Raw genomic sequence first — 18,526 nt, 5'->3', positions numbered from 1 at the left:
AAGTACTGTGGGCAATTATGTCCAATGCTCAGGCTTTCCGCTTCCGAGGAGACGAGACAGAACCATAACCAAAATTCTGGACGTGGCCCAATCCTCCTGATGTTGTGCAGTATAAGGCACAACAAACTGGAAGCCGAATGGATCCGCCATGAGATATCACATCAGGTGTCTGTTATCTACCTGAAGCAATAAATTTCTTTGTTCAGTTACCTTTCTTTTTTTTTTTGATGATTTCTTGAATCCTTCAGTTGCGATTTTCTTTTACATTTGTGTCCGTGTGCTGTGTGTGTGTGTGTGTGTGTGTGTGTGTGTGTGTGTGTGTGTTCAGAAATGGTTCAAATGGCCCTAAGCACTATGGGACTTAACATCTGAGGTCAACAGTCCCCTAGAACTTACAACTACTTAAACCTAACTAACCTAAGGACAGCACACACATCCATGCCCGAGGCAGGATTCGAAACTGCGACCGTAGCAGCAGCGCGGTTCCAGACTGAAGCGCCTAGAACTGCTCTGCCATAGCGGCCGGCATGTGTGTGTGTGTCTTTCTATTCTTACAAGAACTCTTTGATTTCCTTTTTTTTATTTCTAACCAAAAGCTTATTTTTTGGAGCGCAGTGTTGATAATTTGCAAAAAGAATGTATGGATTCTAATAAAGGCACTACAACAATGTGAGACATCCACCATGGACGAGTTTTCTATGTAAAATGTGGAGTGTCACTTAGCTCGGCAACTTGCACTCCCAACAATGAGACACACAAAAGACATTCCCCACCCCTTATTATAAGAAACATAATTTTTGAAAAGACGGATTTCGAAAGAAGAGATGTGTAGCCATGGTGAGTAAGAATCTCAATCTTCCACGCGAAATATTAAGGGAATTACGTTTAGAAAACCTCAGAAATGTCACAAAGTTGGGGAATTCAGCTGTATGCCATTGGATACACAACACTTCGTCTCTGGTTCACTTTCACAGCTATTTGGACAGCAGCCGTTTCATTTCTGATGTGTTATACACTCCTGGAAATGGAAAAAAGAACACATTGACACCGGTGTGTCAGACCCACCATACTTGCTCCGGACACTGCGAGATGGCTGTACAAGCAATGATCACACGCACGGCACAGCGGACACACCAGGAACCGCGGTGTTGGCCGTCGAATGGCGCTAGCTGCGCAGCATTTGTGCACCGCCGCCGTCAGTGTCAGCCAGTTTGCTGTGGCATACGGAGCTCCATCGCAGTCTTTAACACTGGTAGCATGCCGCGACAGCGTGGACGTGAACCGTATGTGCAGTTGACGGACTTTGAGCGAGGGCGTATAGTGGGCATGCGGGAGGCCGGGTGGACGTACCGCCGAATTGCTCAACACGTGGGGCGTGAGGTCTCCACAGTACATCGATGTTGTCGCCAGTGGTCGGCGAAGGTGCACGTGCCCGTCGACCTGGGACCGGACCGTAGCGACGCACGGATGCACGCCAAGACCGTAGGATCCTACGCAGTGCCGTAGGGGACCGCACCGCCACTTCCTAGCAAATTAGGGACACTGTTGCTCCTGGGGTATCGGCGAGGACCATTCGCAACCGTCTCCATGAAGCTGGGCTACGGTCCCGCACACCGTTAGGCCGTCTTCCGCTCACGCCCCAACATCGTGCAGCCCGCCTCCAGTGGTGTCGCGACAGGCGTGAATGGAGGGACGAATGGAGACGTGTCGTCTTCAGCGATGAGAGTCGCTTCTGCCTTGGTGCCAATGATGGTCGTATGCGTGTTTGGCACCGTGCAGGTGAGCGCCACAATCAGGACTGCATACGACCGAGGCACACAGGGCCAACACCCGGCATCATGGTGTGGGGAGCGATCTCCTACACTGGCCGTACACCACTGGTGATCGTCGAGGGGACACTGAATAGTGCACGCTACATCCAAACCGTCATCGAACCCATCGTTCTACCATTCCTAGACCGGCAAGGGAACTTGCTGTTCCAACAGGACAATGCACGTCCGCATGTATCCCGTGCCACCCAACGTGCTCTAGAAGGTGTAAGTCAACTACCCTGGCCAGCAAGATCTCCGGATTCGTCCCCCATTGAGCATGTTTGGGACTGGATGAAGCGTCGTCTCACGCGGTCTGCACGTCCAGCACGAACGCTGGTCCAACTGAGGCGCCAGGTGGAAATGGCATGGCAAGCCGTTCCACAGGACTACATCCAGCATCTCTACGATCGTCTCCATGGAAGAATAGCAGCCTGCATTGCTGCGAAAGGTGGATATACACTGTACTAGTGCCGACATTGTGCATGCTCTGTTGCCTGTGTCTATGTGCCTGTGGTTCTGTCAGTGTGATCATGTGATGTATCTGACCCCAGGAATGTGCCAATAAAGTTTCCCCTTCCTGGGACAATGAATTCACGGTGTTCTTATTTCAATTTCCAGGAGTGTATATAGGCTGTAGCTGTTCCCTACCTTCGAGATCTCCGTGAAGTTGTCTTATAACAGGACTATCTTAGCGCCTACTGCTTCCCTCGCGTAGACTACTGTCTGGGCAGATTTCTTATGTTTTTCCTTAATCGTAATTTCACGTTGTTCACAAATTGCATTACCTTCTAAAAATTTTACGCTAATTAAGGCCATAGAAGCATAGACTTTTTCTGACAAAAAAGCGGTTCTGGTAGCTGGAGTCCAAGCTTTTTGTTAATTATGCCTTTGGCATTTTTGTGGTGATATTTCCTAAGACACTTTCATCCCCTAACACCTGTTCCTTTATCTAACTGAGAAGTGAAATATCAGTTTTCATATACTTTTCTTTAAATTCTCTTTGATATAACGAAATATTTACTTAAATAACGAAACATTTTCTTAAAAGTTTTCATTCACTGTTTGAATTTCCAAAAACAGTGAAACATGTATTTTTTTTATTTTTAATAGAGAAGTCAAATACAAATTTCATAGATTTACCTTCGAAAATGCTTTCACGATAAAATAATTTCATAAAACTTTTCATTCCCCATTCCACCCTCTTAAGGGGTGAATAACCAATATTACTGAACTACGTATTTTTTAAATTTCCAACCAAAAAGTGAAATACCAATTTTCATAGATGTAGCTTTAGCAGTTCTTTACTAATGACTAATCTTCATAAAAACTTTCACCCTCTATTTTACCCTCTTAGTGGCTGAATTTCCAAAAAGGCTGAAATATGTATTATTTTATTTCTGACTAAGAAACCAAATACCAATTTTCGTAGTTTTAACATAAAATTGTCCTAAAAGAGATGTGTTTTTGAAACGCCTTTCATCCCCTATTTCACCCCCTTGGGAGTGCAACTTCTAACAATCCCTTCTTAAACAGTGTCTGCATACCCTCTCAAAATTTCAAGTTTCCATCCTTAGCAGTTTGGGCTTGACGGATGATGAGTCAACAAGCAATGAGTGAGTAATTCAGTTTCTTTTTTTTAATGTTATTCCATCCCCCGCCTCCACGGATGGGCTGTCAGCGGATACAATTTGCCACTCTTCAGCCACATCACATAAGAGTAAAGATTTTAAAACGTGACTTAAAGTTTGACACGGTAGTTGACAAAATGAATGTTTGACATAATAAAGAGACAGATAATACCTGCATAATTTAAAATATGAAAGGTGGATCTGTTGATTGATTAAAATATTGGCACAGCTGAAATGGCAAATAAATGTTTCATAAAAGATATGTAAGATAAAAAAGTAAAAAAGCCTTGTGTTGACTGATTAGGACAGATACACAGACGAGTGAAGTGATGAGGGGGCAAGGGGTACCATGGGAACGTAGCAGTTGGGGTACTGAGTAAGACAGTGTTAGTGTTGAAGGAGCAATTTTGGAGAATGAAAAAGGATGTTGTTCCGGACTAAGACTTAGAATGTTGGTGGAGAGGAGTGGAGAGGAAAGGAGCTCTGACTGGAGGAGGTGGGTGGAATCTGGTAGGACAGGTATGTATCAGGGCGGATTTCGGGACTGGAGAAGGGAAAGCGATTGAAGTTTCGTTGTGAGAGGATGTGGAGAGAGTGGAAGTGTAACGTAGGAGGAATGTGGTGATAGAGGTGTGACAGAGTACCAGGAGCAGTGAGCATGGGAGAACTTAGAGGGTGGATAGTTTCAGGTTTACTGGTAACGTCGAAATCAGTCAGTCGGGACATTGCCTATATACAATGAGATGATAACGCAGGGTCGTTGTTGCCCATGGTTTTTTGATCCACCTCGATCAAAAGGCGTTAGACTTTTGTCCTGGTAAACTCATTCCCCAGGTCTTGTACCCAATGAAAGAATCTGATCATTGGTTTCCGAGAGAGTTGTGTGCCGCTCAGTCCATAGCCAGTTGATGACCTCTGTCATAGATCTGAAGCAGCATCGAGTGATGTACTTGTATTTAACATCTAAGACTGACGTGACGAGATGACATCCGGCCTAAAGCCGCCACCACTGCTGCCAGAGGTGGGAGCCCTGTGTACTAAATTTCGTACCCTGTAGATCCCGAAGTTCAATCAAGTGTTCTTCATGCTGTAGTGTATGAATACAATAATTAAAATTTGTTATCCTTATTGATATTGCAGTTTTCATGTACAGCTGGGTAACTATACATATTGTAAAAATGTGTGTGTGTGTGTGTGGTTTTACATATCACCTCCTAAACGACTAGACCATTTTCAACCAGACTTGGTACAGTTATCCATCACTGTCAGGCAACAAGTACCTACCTATCATAGTTCAAGAGGTTATGATGTAATAAACAAATAGATGCGTGAAAAAGTTGCCGCATCATGTATGTCGTTTAAATTTATTACTTCCGTGGTACTAACTCTATTCGTAATCAGTTTCGCAGCTAGAATCCCCATATGCCAGTAAATGCACATAGAAAATTATATCATAGTACTATGCATAGTTTAGGACATAGGACATCATAAGCACTGATATGCGTGAATAACTGCTGCATTATGCCTGTCGTTTAAGTTTAGTACTTCTTTTCTCATAAGTTTTTTCATAAACACACCTTGCAGACAGTAGCCACATTTGCCTCTAAATGTCCTTGAAAAATTATGTCATTGTATGACACATATATCAGCAGACATGGACAGGTCCTTACACCAAAACAAGAATAAAAATCTAGTAAACAAGATCTCTTAAGCGCATACCTTAAGAGCAATGAGCACTTGTTCAGTAGAAGAGATGTTTTTCACTCTGCTGAAGATGATGAAGTGCACTTAGGCGTCCGCAGCTCGTGGTCGTGCGGTAGCGTTCTCGCTTCCCGCGCCCGGGTTCCCGCGTTCGATTCCCGGCGGGGTCAGGGATTTTCTCTGCCTCGTGATGACTGGGTGTTGTGTGATATCCTTAGCTTAGTTAGGTTTAAGTAGTTCTAACAAGGGAATGGTCAGACGTGTCATGTCGAAACCTGTGTTGCTTTTCTTACCACTGTGAGTTAACACTGCAAGAAGTCTGTATGCAGAATTTTAGCTGCTGACATGGCCTGGAAGTCTGTAAACAATTTTATGAAGTAAGACATTATTGTCGCATGGTTTCCGCCGCTTATAACTGCCTCTTGTACAACCCTGACCTCTGTCGCTACGTTATACCAACGCCATCTAGGGACAAGGTGGTGTTAGCTACGCGCCGCTCTCTTGCCACAGCAGTGAGAGAGCTGATTCCCCCAGTGAAAGCGATCATATTATATTTAATCATTCGTTGGTAAATATGGCTGATATGTTATCTACAACATTGTTTCCAAGTAGCTATGAAATAGACACAAATAAAAATACGGTTTAGAACACGTCAAAATTTTATTTCTTGTAATTACCGCAAAAATGCGAAATATTGATACAATCTTCAAAACATAGGTTTTTTGCGCACCAAGAACATACAAGCAAAGACGACATATGACAGCCCTGCGAATCACATACGTTGTTAGATGTCCGTAGACAAAACTGGGCTGGTGTCAGGAATGAATCAGGCCTAGTATCAGTATATTTCGAGGAGTGCCACGCATATTTAATCAAATTCTGAAACCGTGGGGAGGAAAATTGATAATGTACTACTGATTGCAGCTTGAGAATATTGTCACGGTGATAGACAGGAAATTGCAGTGATCTGCACACAATAATTTTCTCTGTTAGTTTTCTGTAAAATGCCTTCCACTGGCGGAAAGCCCGCATCTCGTGGTCGTGCGGCAGCGTTCTCACTTCCCACGCCCGGGTTCCCGGGTTCGATTCCCGGCGGGGTCAGGGATTTTCTCTGCCTCGTGATGGCTGGGTGTTGTGTGATGTCCTTAGGTTAGTTAGGCTTAAGTAGTTCTAAGTTCTAGGGGACTGATGACCTAAGATGTTAAGTCCCATAGTGCTCAGAGCCATTTGAACCATTTTTGAACTGACGGAAAAATTCTCTGTCTAAAGGTTGAATTACGTTCGTCGTACCGGGTGGAATCTGAAGTATCTCTACTTCTTTGCCAGGGTGGGCTCGAAATACAGTTTTTAATGAATCAGACCTTTTATGACCTGACCACGAATCTAGAAGAAGAAGAGATTTGTTCCCGCAGAACGGAAGAAAAGCATGACGCATGAAAAGTATAACGTTTTCATTTCCCATCTTTCCAGACTTTGATGCGCCTACCACAAGATTGTTTGCGTAGAACATTGCTCTTTTGACACGTGGTCCAAAACGTCCAGTTGGTTCTCAAAGAGACACATATACACTCCTGGAAATTGAAATAAGAACACCGTGAATTCATTGTCCCAGGAAGGGGAAACTTTATTGACACATTCCTGGGGTCAGATACATCACATGATCACACTGACAGAACCACAGGCACATAGACACAGGCAACAGAGCATGCACAATGTCGGCACTAGTACAGTGTATATCCACCTTTCGCAGCAATGCAGGCTGCTATTCTCCCATGGAGACGATCGTAGAGATGCTGGATGTAGTCCTGTGGAACGGCTTGCCATGCCATTTCCACCTGGCGCCTCAGTTGGACCAGCGTTCGTGCTGGACGTGCAGACCGCGTGAGACGACGCTTCATCCAGTCCCAAACATGCTCAATGGGGGACAGATCCGGAGATCTTGCTGGCCAGGGTAGTTGACTTACGCCTTCTAGAGCACGTTGGGTGGCACGGGATACATGCGGACGTGCATTGTCCTGTTGGAACAGCAAGTTCCCTTGCCGGTCTAGGAATGGTAGAACGATGGGTTCGATGACGGTTTGGATGTAGCGTGCACTATTCAGTGTCCCCTCGACGATCACCAGTGGTGTACGGCCAGTGTAGGAGATCGCTCCCCACACCATGATGCCGGGTGTTGGCCCTGTGTGCCTCGGTCGTATGCAGTCCTGATTGTGGGGCTCACCTGCACGGTGCCAAACACGCATACGACCATCATTGGCACCAAGGCAGAAGCGACTCTCATCGCTGAAGACGACACGTCTCCATTCGTCCCTCCATTCACGCCTGTCGCGACACCACTGGAGGCGGGCTGCACGATGTTGGGGCGTGAGCGGAAGACGGCCTAACGGTGTGCGGGACCGTAGCCCAGCTTCATGGAGACGGTTGCGAATGGTCCTCGCCGATACCCCAGGAGCAACAGTGTCCCTAATTTGCTGGGAAGTGGCGGTGCGTTCCCCTACGGCACTGCGTAGGATCCTACGGTCTTGGCGTGCATCCGTGCGTCGCTGCGGTCCGGTCCCAGGTCGACGGGCACGTGCACCTTCGCCGACCACTGGCGACAACATCGATGTACTGTGGAGACCTCACGCCCCACGTGTTGAGCAATTCGGCGGTACGTCCACCCGGCCTCCCGCATGCCCACTATACGCCCTCGTTCAAAGTCCGTCAACTGCACATACGGTTCACGTCCACGCTGTCGCGGCATGCTACCAGTGTTAAAGACTGCGATGGAGCTCCGTATGCCACGGCAAACTGGCTGACACTGACGGCGGCGGTGCACAAATGCTGCGCAGCTAGCGCCATTCGACGGCCAACACCGCGGTTCCTGGTGTGTCCGCTGTGCCGTGCGTGTGATCATTGCTTGTACAGCCCTCTCGCAGTGTCCGGAGCAAGTATGGTGGGTCTGACACACCGGTGTCAATGTGTTCTTTTTTCCATTTCCAGGAGTGTAGTTTAGGCAGCAATGAACCATCCAGACTAATTATGGGCATTATAGTGTATGAATGGGTGAGTGCAGTCGTGGACTGCGCAATCGCCTCAATATGTTTTTCCCCTTTGAATGACAGTGTTCTTTTCGCACGCATTTCTTTTTGAAAACCTGAATGATCTGCATTGTACACGTACGATTCGCTAAAACTACCGATCCTATTTTTTGCATTCGTAAGAAAAGCTCCTATCATTTCGATTTGTGTCACTTCATTTTTCGACCTGTTTCTCGATACAAATTTTGTTATTTTTCTTACCACAATTTTATGTGATCTTTTGAAGCGACTAATCCAACTTTGAGAAGCTGTAAATTCTTTAGCGCCAATCGCGTTGGCAATCTCTAATGCCCAATCAAGCAAAGTTGTATCGCTGACACTAAATGACTGTTGTCTGGCATCGGTAAATAGCTCAAAAAGTCGCGCGTTTATCTCCGTCGCAGTTTCCAGTCGACTCTTAGGTCGTCCGGCGACTTCCTTTATCCATCTATACAATTCACGCTCAGAACGGACAAAGCGATACTTATTTTAAACAGTACTGACACGTAGGCGTTTCTTACCACTTTCGTTCAACCAATACGTCACCGCTGCTTCTTTGTCTGATAACGTAATTGTAGTTGCCGGTGTTACTTTAGGAGATAATTGATGATGGTACGTGGCACTATAACTCGAAGAGTCTTCATGATTGCAACTTTCGTCGGTGTCTTCGCCGTCTGTAGATTCACAGTCTGCATTATCGAGTGTTTCAGTTGTTTCTAGCCACATGTCTGCGCCATTTACATGCTCGTCTAGAAGTTTAACAACCATGTCGCACAACACATAATCTTCACGCGTGTTTTCTGTTGATTGTTTCATTTGGCGTCTGTGGTATATCTCCATGGCAAGCAGCAAAACATTTACAGGATTCACCATCACCTGTGAGGGGAGATTGAGAGTTCACTGTAAAGTGGCTTGCGGAGTATAGATGAACATGTACAGAACATCTTTCACATCTCTAACCAGTTTCAGGACGGTATGTTTCGAAAAACGTACCAGAAATTAAAAGGACGTGCATGCCACAGAAACGAATATTCGATTCCCCTTTCCACCAAAACCGTGCAGCGATATTCCTCTTTAGTGAACGCCGCGATAAGACAGCCGCACTTCCCGACCATGCGCACAACGCTCGCGACTCGCCATTTCCAGGGGTGGCCAGCCGTCACTGCAAGCGCCAAGCAGGAAACACAGCCGTGTTCGTGATTTTTTTTGGTGACTTCCAGTTCATGTCAGCAGCTACAATTTTGCATACGAACCTTTTGCACAGTTAAATAACAGTGGTAAAAAAAGCAATACATGTTTCGCCATGACAAGTCTGACCATTCCCTTGTAAGTTCTAGGGGACTGATGACCATAGATGATAAGTCCCATAGTGCTCAGAGCCATTTGAACCATTTTTGCTCATAGGTCTTGAAGTATGTGTTTTGGAGCCGTTGTTTACTAAACATTTTTTATTTATTTCTTTGTAGGGAATCTGTCCCCAAAGTTTGTCGATGTTTCTTTTGGGACACCCTGTATAAAAAATCAGATTTTATTTGCTGAGACCGATTGCATGTGCAGTTGATAACAAGCGGAGAGATATATAGTGTAGAGTGGTAGGGGAGAGTAGTACACAGTGTAACGTGGTACACAGTGATATATTTCATTTCAGATGTATCTAGTAACAAATTTTCTTCATTTGATACCACTATACATTGACCTTTATCGTGACATTTTCGACTGTAATGGTCGAACATTTGGCGAACTGTGTTCTGCCTTATGTGTTATTGTATCGTGTTGATAGCCAGAAATTACAATTAACATCTATTTATAAATTTAATATTTTCCATAATACACTCAGCAAAGAGAAAGTTGCTATTTTGTGATCAATTGTACACTTTTATATACACAATGTCTAGTTTTAGATATGGCAGATGTCTAGGTTATAGATCTCAACTAACTTTTTAGTTGATGGTGTCTTTCAGTACACAGTGAAACACTTCTATACAGTACACAGTGAAACAGTAGAGGCTAATGGATTTTGAGAAATTCAGACCCATACAATTTATCAGGTAGTTGAATGTGCTGATGAAAGTTTTCTTAAGGTATTGACACTAACAACAGTAACTTCTGGTTTTAGTAGATACAGACTTTGTCGAGTTAATGTCAACATCTTCGATGAGTCGGATTTTCTTGTGTCTGCGGTTTCGGACCACTCCTTAAATTTTGATGGTTAGCCTAATCCAATTGCACTATTGGGTTCTTTTAAATGTATGACCCCTCAAACGCCTTTGGAAGGTGATATGCAAAATGTTGAGGCAGTCAGATGAAGTTTATACACTGATGACAGTGGCACCAGGATATCATATATATCACCAAAGGAATTTCATGGTTTCCCAAAAGCTCCTCCTAGGAAAACAACTCGACACTCAAAAGGGAGAAGCGTCGTGCAGACTGCAACACCTGAGAAGGCAGCTATCGAGGGGGAAAACTTAAGGAAAAGGGTAAAGTTAGAAGAAATAGATCAGAGAAGAGAGCCGACAAGCAGAAAATTAAGCAATGTGAAAGTAAAAGGGCTTCACGCGAAAGTGATGAGCAAAGTGATAAAGATGAGGTATCGTTCCATGAATTAGTCGCTTGACCGTTTTACTTTGGACCCGGGTGTTGTGATTGTCGACTACAGTTTGGTAAAATTATCAAACGATCGACTTTTTGTACCTACTAGTGTTGACACTAGTAGGTGCTGATGATGAATATGAAGTCTCATATCTTCAAAAAAAGTGAAGAAAGTAGCAGGTTTTGTATTCCCAGAAGTATAATATATATTTTTGTGTATGACAAAACGACACTGAAATGACTTTGCCATCAGCATTGCCCGTGGCTACCAAGAGACTATAAAATTATATTCTCTATCCATTCACCTTTGGTCGACGTGATGCTCACTGAGAAAACTTTATTGTATTTTAATGTTTGTAATTGTATTTAAAATATACAAGGTGTACATTTTAACTGAAGACATTGGAATATCTCGAAAGTACACACCGGAACAAAAAAAAATTATCATTTCAATTTGTTTGCCTCGGAGGAGCCATCCAACGATACCATACACGACCCAACACCCCACTCCGTGTGTGCGTGGTGGGGGGCAACTTTGAAATCTTCAATTAGAATCCCCGGTTTTGTTGCAGAGTACGACTCTAAGTCAAAATCTACATACGATTTGTCTGAAGCGTTGTCTTCGTTGTGCCACAGATGGCGCTGGAGTCGGAGGAATAGAAGTGCGTACAGAATAGTAATTTACGACGTGCTACTCTATGGCCCTTGAATATCCAGTGGCACGTGGAACCTCATGTCCATGGTGCAAGGGTGGGACAGTCCAGCATTTCATAGCTTCTAAACCCCATTCGCTGTGTTGTATTCCTCCGATATGTCGAACAGACGACTACTCGATGAACCGTAGTGGCCGTGTAGCGATCTACGACGTACCGTAACAGGCAGTGCACACTGCACTGTGGCCTGAGCTCACGTATCGCGCATACGTAGAACAGACAGCACCTCTAAACATTACAATACTTGAGCAGTGTTTATTGTCTGCACACCTACCAATGGACATGCAAATGGACGATGAATATTGCAACCAAAGAAGAAAAAATTGAAAAGATACGGAGAACGTAGGAGAAATGTTGAGGTTGCTGTTGCCTTGTACGCCGAGCGTTTTCCAGAGAAAGCTCGCTCTCGTTCGTTTTTTTACGAGGTTCTGAACGCCTTTGTGTCTGATGATAGCATACAGATCATCAAAAGGAAACGATGCAAAGGTGTTGCATGAGAAGCTAATGAAATAGCTGTAGTAGTGGCGGAGCACCGCAACCAATGGATAAGCGTCCGGCAATTACACCGCGATTCCGGTATGTCCGTCATAATACTGTGTCGTCGAAAGTATGATCCATACCACGTGTCACCGCATGAAGAACTTCATGGCACCGATTTCCATAACCGGGAAGTGTTTTGTGAACGGGCATGTCAAAAAATGCAGTCGATTCCCACGTTCCTTGCGAGGTCCTATTTTCCGATAAGTCTACATTCACAAGACATGGTATCGTTAGCCGGCATAATATGCATTACTGGAGCGTAGACAATCCCCACTGGTTACGACAAGTTGACCATCAACGTCCTTGGTCGGTTAACGTATGGTGTTTCGTCATGGGGAACAAAATTAGTGGTCCATATTTTATCGACGGCGCGTTGAGTGCACGCAAATATCGAATGTTTTTGGAACACAAACTACAGGTACTACTGCAGGATGTTGCCCTCGACGTTCGACAACGTAGTAGTTTCAGCATGACGGTTGCCCAGCGCATTACGCAAATGAAGCACGGTATATCGGCCGAGGTGGCCCTATTAATTGCTCCGCTAGGTCGCCAGATTTGACGTCGCCAGATTTCTTTCTGTAGGGATATTTAAAAGATAAGATTTACCATCAACTGTCAACAGGCCGTGAAGGCATGGTCGATCGCATCAGAGACGCCTCTGCTGACATTCCCGCAGATGTGCTTCTGTCCTTTGCACGGTCATTTGAAAAGTAGATCACTAAGTGTACTGCAGTTGGTGGTACTACGTTTGAGCTCTTATCTAACTGGAAAAGTAGAGTAGCGTTTGCCTCGAGCCACGGCCACAGTAGCTCGTCGAGCAGACCCCTGTTCGATATGCCGGAGGAATACAACGTTGTGAATGGCGTTTACAATTAGAATTTATGAGATACTGATCTGTCCTACCCTCGCAGCATGGTTGTGGTGGTTAATCCACCCTAATCAGCCAATTTATGTTGAGCGGGAGGGCCGGGTCACATAAGCAACATTCACAGTTTATAACAACAACACTTTTATTAACTTTTCTTTGGCCAAATAAAATTTTGTCTTTAAAATTCAAAATCCTTACAAGCACGGGCAACCGCCCTAATCAAACAACAACATTAATCTTTAACCAAGCATTAAGTGAATTGCAAGTTAATTAAATTCTGCCGGCCGCGGTGGTCTCGCGGTTCTAGGCGCGCAGTCCGGAACCGCGCGACTGCTACGGTCGCAGGTTCGAATCCTGCCTCGGGCATGGATGTGTGTGATGTCCTTAGGTTAGTTAGGTTTAAGTAGTTCTAAGTTCTAGGGGACTGATGACCACAGCTGTTAAGTCCCATAGTGCTCAGAGCCAATTAAATTCTATACACAGTAAAGCTCCCAAAAGGAGACTACAATAATGAGATAAAGTTTAACCAATAATGGATATCACAAGATTTTTTTAACACGAAAGAAAATACCAACAGATACACGCCTTCGTGACACATTTTCAAAACAGGTGACGTCACATAGGCACGGGCAAATTCGAGTAGCAGAAGGGGGGGGGGGGGGGCGGCGGCACTGGACCCAGACCAGAGGCGGCTAAACCCAGAACCCACAGCAAGCGGGCGAGCTGGACAGGGTGCCGCACGCAGTACACTATAATACACTGGAAAAAAAGGTCTTAGAGCCCGTGCTACAATACAATTTCAGAGAAAAGGGGTGGGGGGGGGGGGGGGGGAGGAGAGAAAGCGGCAAACATTAATTCCTCAAACGTAAAATAACTAAGATGTATAAAATAACAGCCTATTTCACGAACATTGAAACAAAATAGTCAAGGGTGAATCAATAACTAATGCCCTTGACGTAACCTTAAAAGACGAGGGTGAATAGCATAATACCAAGTCAGTTTAGAAATTTAAACGACACTAGTAGGTTAACATAAGCTCACTGAAACTGGGGAGCTCATTTAAATTACCCCTTAACAGGATACTGATAAACTTAAACAGTCAAGTAAGGCTACCATTTCACAGTTTACGAGTGAACAAGTAATGCAGTTAGATAACACAAAACGTACAGATTCAATATTATGCCTGTGATTTGAACGAACTATAACAACGTCCACACGGTTCACTGTACCAGGAAAAGTATTACACTTTCACCATACTGGCTTATGCCGTCCGTCACTCCGAACAGCAATAGTACCAATTAATACACCTCGCCTACTCGGACTGTATCACATCACAAAATCCAGATAAACCTTTAACCAAGCACAATAACATTTGTTTACTTAAACAGCACTAAATAGAAGGGACCTTTTGGTTGGCAAGACAACAGTTTCCAGTCATGGTGCCGATACTTGGGAAGCAAGGATCAGTATAATATGCGCACCAAAAACATGACAAGCAATTCTCACCAAATCATTTATAAAATCCTTTACAGATCCAAATCAGAGCCGCACGACTCGATTCGGGTAATGTGGGCGAGTCCAGTTCCCACACTGCAAGCCAGGTTCGATCTTGCAAACGTGTCAGACACGCCACAACCTCTGCGTCGTATCCCGGCCTGCTCAACCACGCTCCCCTCCGATTCTCACGCGCCGCGCGGCTCTCCGGCTCTTTCTAGCGCCACACGCCCGTCGCGGCCAAAAGCCACGTCAAACGGCCGAGCCCAAAGATCACACCATGCCGACCCAATCGATCAATCGATACGAGCCGGCATGGCTCAGTGGTGGTGGGGTCGCACGCACCATTCGATATTAAGGGGCCACTGAGTAGCGTGTCGAAAATTACGATTGTGTAGCCGTTCCTATTGCTCCGATTCCAGCGCCATCTGTGGCGGAACAAAGAAAATGCTTCAGGCAAAACGTATGTAGATTTTGCTGTAGAATCGCAATCTGCAATAAGAAACTGTGGTTCCTACTGAAGATTTCAAGTTGACCTTCCCCCTCCCCCCAACCACGCACAGGGTGGGGTGGGGTTCGAGTGTGGTATCATTGGATGTCTCACTCCGAGGCAAAAAAATTGGAATTGAAACTATTTTTGATCCGATGTGTAGTATTCGAGATGTTTCAATGTCTTCAGTTAAAATGAACACCCCATATATTAACGTTTTATGTGTGATCTACGCTATTCAGTTATTAACAATGAAAAAAAGTCATAACTGTTTCACCATGTATTGCACATGGTACACAGTGAACAATTTGCAGAGTCTTTTTTAGAATGGTAAGTTCAATTATTTATTAGCTGTCAAATTATTTTTTATTCAAAAATGTTTGCAATGAATTGTTTCATTAAATAAATAAATAAATTTTTTTATTCTGAAAATAATACACTACTGGCCTTTAAAATTGCTACACCACGAAGATGACGTGCTACAGACGCAAAATTTAACCGACAGGAAGAAGATGCTGTGATATGCAAATGATTAGCTTTTCAGAGCATTCACACAAGGTTGGCGCCGGTGGCGACACCTACAACGTGTTGACGCAAGAAAAGTTTCCAACCGATTTCTCATACACAGACAACAGTTGACCGGCGTTGCCTGGTGAAACGTTGTTGTGATGCCTCGTATAAGGAGGAGAAATGCGTACCATCACGTTTCCGAATTTGATAAAGGTCGGATTGTAGCCTATCGCGATTGCGGTTTATCGTATCGCGACATTGCTGCTCGCGTTGGTCGAGATCCAATGACTGTTAGCAGAATATAGAATCGGTGGGTCCAGGAGGGTAATACGGAACGCCGTGCTGGATCCCAACGGCCTCGTATCACTAGCAGTCGAGATGACAGGCATCTTATCCGCATGGCTGTAACGGATCCTGCAGCCACGTCTCGATCCCTGAGTCAACAGATGGGGACGTGTGCAAGACAATAACCATCTGCACGAACAGTTCGACGACGTTTGCAGCAGCACGGACTATCAGCTAGGAGAATGGCTCTGAGCACTATGGGACTCAACTGCTGAGGTCATTAGTCCCCTAGAACTTAGAACTAGTTAAACCTAACTAACCTAAGGACATCACAAACATCCATGCCCGAGGCAGGATTCGAACCTGCGACCGTAGCGGTCTTGCGGTTCCAGACTGCAGCGCCTTTAACCGCACGGCCACTTCGGCCGGCTAACAGCTAGGAGACAATGGCTGCGGTTACCCTTGACACTGCATCACAGACAGGAGCGCCTGTGATGGTATACTCAAGGACGAACCTGGGAGCACGAATGGCAAAACGTCATTTTTTCGGATGAATCCAGGTTCTGTTGACAGCATCATGATGGTCGCATCTGTGTTTGGCGACATCGCGGTGAACGCACATTGGAAGCGTATATTCGTCATCGCCATACTGGCGTATCACCCGGCATGATGGTATGGGGTGCCATTGGTTACACGTCTCGGTCACCTCCATTGACGGCCCTTTGACAGCGGGCGTTTCATTTCAGATGTGTTACGACCCGTGGCTCTACCCTTCATTCGATCCCTGCGAAACCCTATATTTCAGCAGGATAATGCACGACCGCATGTCTCAGGTCCTGTACGGGCCTTTCTGGATACAGAAAATGTTCGACTGCTGCCCTGGCCAGCACATTCTCCAGATCTCTCACCAATTGAAAACGTCTGGTCAATGGTGGCTCGTCACAATACGCCAGTCACTGCTCTTGATGAACTGTGGTATCGTGTTGAAGCTGCATGGGCAACTGTACGTGTACACGCCATCCAAGCTATGTTTGACTCAATGCCCAGGCGTATCAAGGCCGTTATTACGGGCAGAGGTGGTTTTTCTGGGTACTGAACTCTCAGGATCTATACACCCAAATTGCGTGAAAATGTAATCACATGCCAGTTCTAGTATAATATATTTGTCCAATGAATACCCGTTTATCATCTGCATTTCTTCTTGGTGTAGCAATTTTAATGGCCAGTAGTGTTAATTTCTGCAAAATTATCAAAAATGTAATATTTATTTCACTGTGTACTACTCTTTGTTCCAGAGAATGGGCGTGAAGTCTGTGACGGTGCTGCAGCGGGCAGCGCGGGCCTTGGGGCGCATCGTGGGCGCGACGGCTGCGCTGCTGGTGGGGAGGCGTGGCCCCGACTCCCTGCAGGGACAAGTCGCGCTGGTCAGCACCGCACTGTCTGTACACGTCAACGACTAAAGCCAGCGTACGAGGGTTCTCTGATAAGTCCGGTAACCTTCCGGCAAAGAATAGAACAGTATTGTCGCGCCTTCGTGCTTGATAAGCTGGATTATCTATGAATCGTACAAGGAATTTCAACAATGTACACAGTACAATTAATTATTGACAGCCGTCTGAATTGATCAGTGTGTCAAATGCGACTGAAAAATGTAGAAAACGAAGTTTCGTGCTTTTATTAAACATTTTCATTTGAAGGGTTGTACTGACGCACAAATCAAAAGTGGATGAGGTTTACGAGGACTCTGTACCATCACTAAGACCATTTACTTTTGGATTAATGAATTTAATCGTGGTCAGATAACCACCGATGACGAAGCGCGCTCTGGCCGTCCAACTGTAGTCACCACAAAGGATACCACTGACAAAATCCATGACATGGTAATACAAGAACGCCGAATAATAATTCGTGAGATTGCTGAGACTGTAGGCATCTCAACTGAGCGAGTGTATGATATCCTGCACGGAGAGTTGGCTGTGCAGAAGCTGTGTGCTAGATGGGTGCTGCCGTTGCTTACAGTCGAGCAAAAGAACATCTGGCACAACATTTCAGCACAATGTCTGGCGATGTTTAATCGCAGTCCGCAACACTTTTTACGTCAATTTGTGATTGTTGATGAAACCTGCATCCACCATTACACACCTGGAATCAAAACTGCAGTTAAAGTAATGACAAAAGACCATTATTTTGGCTGGTAAGGTGATGGCCACTGTTTCTTTGTGATCCCTAAGAAATAATCCTCATAGATTGCTTGGACAATGGCAGAATCATAACTCGACCGTATTGTGCTTCATTGTTGGATCATTTGAAACTTGTGTTGGCTGAAAAAAGACGAAGATTGGCACTCAAAAAAATGCTCTTTCACCAGAATAATGCACCATTCCATATATCTGCTACAACAAAGCCGAAATTGCGTGAACTGGGCTTTGCGTTGGTAACTCAAATGGTTCAAATGGCTCTGAGCACTATGGGACTCAACTGCTGTGGTCATAAGTCCCCTAGAACTTAGAACTACTTAAACCTAACTAACCTAAGGACAGCACACAACACCCAGCCATCACGAGGCAGAGAAAATCCCTGACCCCGCCGGGAATCGAACCCGGGAACCCGGGCGTGGGAAGCGAGAACGCTACCGCACGACCACGAGATGCGGGCGCGTTGGTAACTCATTCACCCTATTCACCAGACCTAGCCCCAGGTGGCTTCTTCCTGTTCCCTAACCTGACACTTCGGCTTCCTAAGAAGAAATTTTCTTTAAATGAGGAAGTGATAGTTGCCGTCAACGAGTATTTTACAGTGTTTGACAAACTCTGTTTTTGCGATGGAATGACAAAG

General features: G+C 45.1%; 1 protein-coding gene across 1 annotated transcript in view; it reads left to right on the top strand.

The window, feature by feature from the left end:
• LOC126414895 (uncharacterized) overlaps positions 1 to 18,526 on the top strand; it is a 347,263-nt gene that overhangs the window by 113,280 nt on the left and 215,457 nt on the right. Inside the window, exon 2 of the mRNA XM_050083387.1 lies at positions 16,987 to 17,115. Coding sequence (XP_049939344.1) covers positions 16,990 to 17,115 — 126 coding nt within the window. The 5' untranslated portion in view covers positions 16,987 to 16,989. The remainder of the gene's footprint in view (positions 1 to 16,986; positions 17,116 to 18,526) is intronic.

This window comes from Schistocerca serialis, chromosome 1, assembly GCF_023864345.2.
Source record: "Schistocerca serialis cubense isolate TAMUIC-IGC-003099 chromosome 1, iqSchSeri2.2, whole genome shotgun sequence".
NCBI lineage: Eukaryota > Metazoa > Arthropoda > Insecta > Orthoptera > Acrididae > Schistocerca > Schistocerca serialis.
Note: the sequence above shows the minus strand (reverse complement) of the source record. Positions and strands in the feature narration are given on the sequence as shown.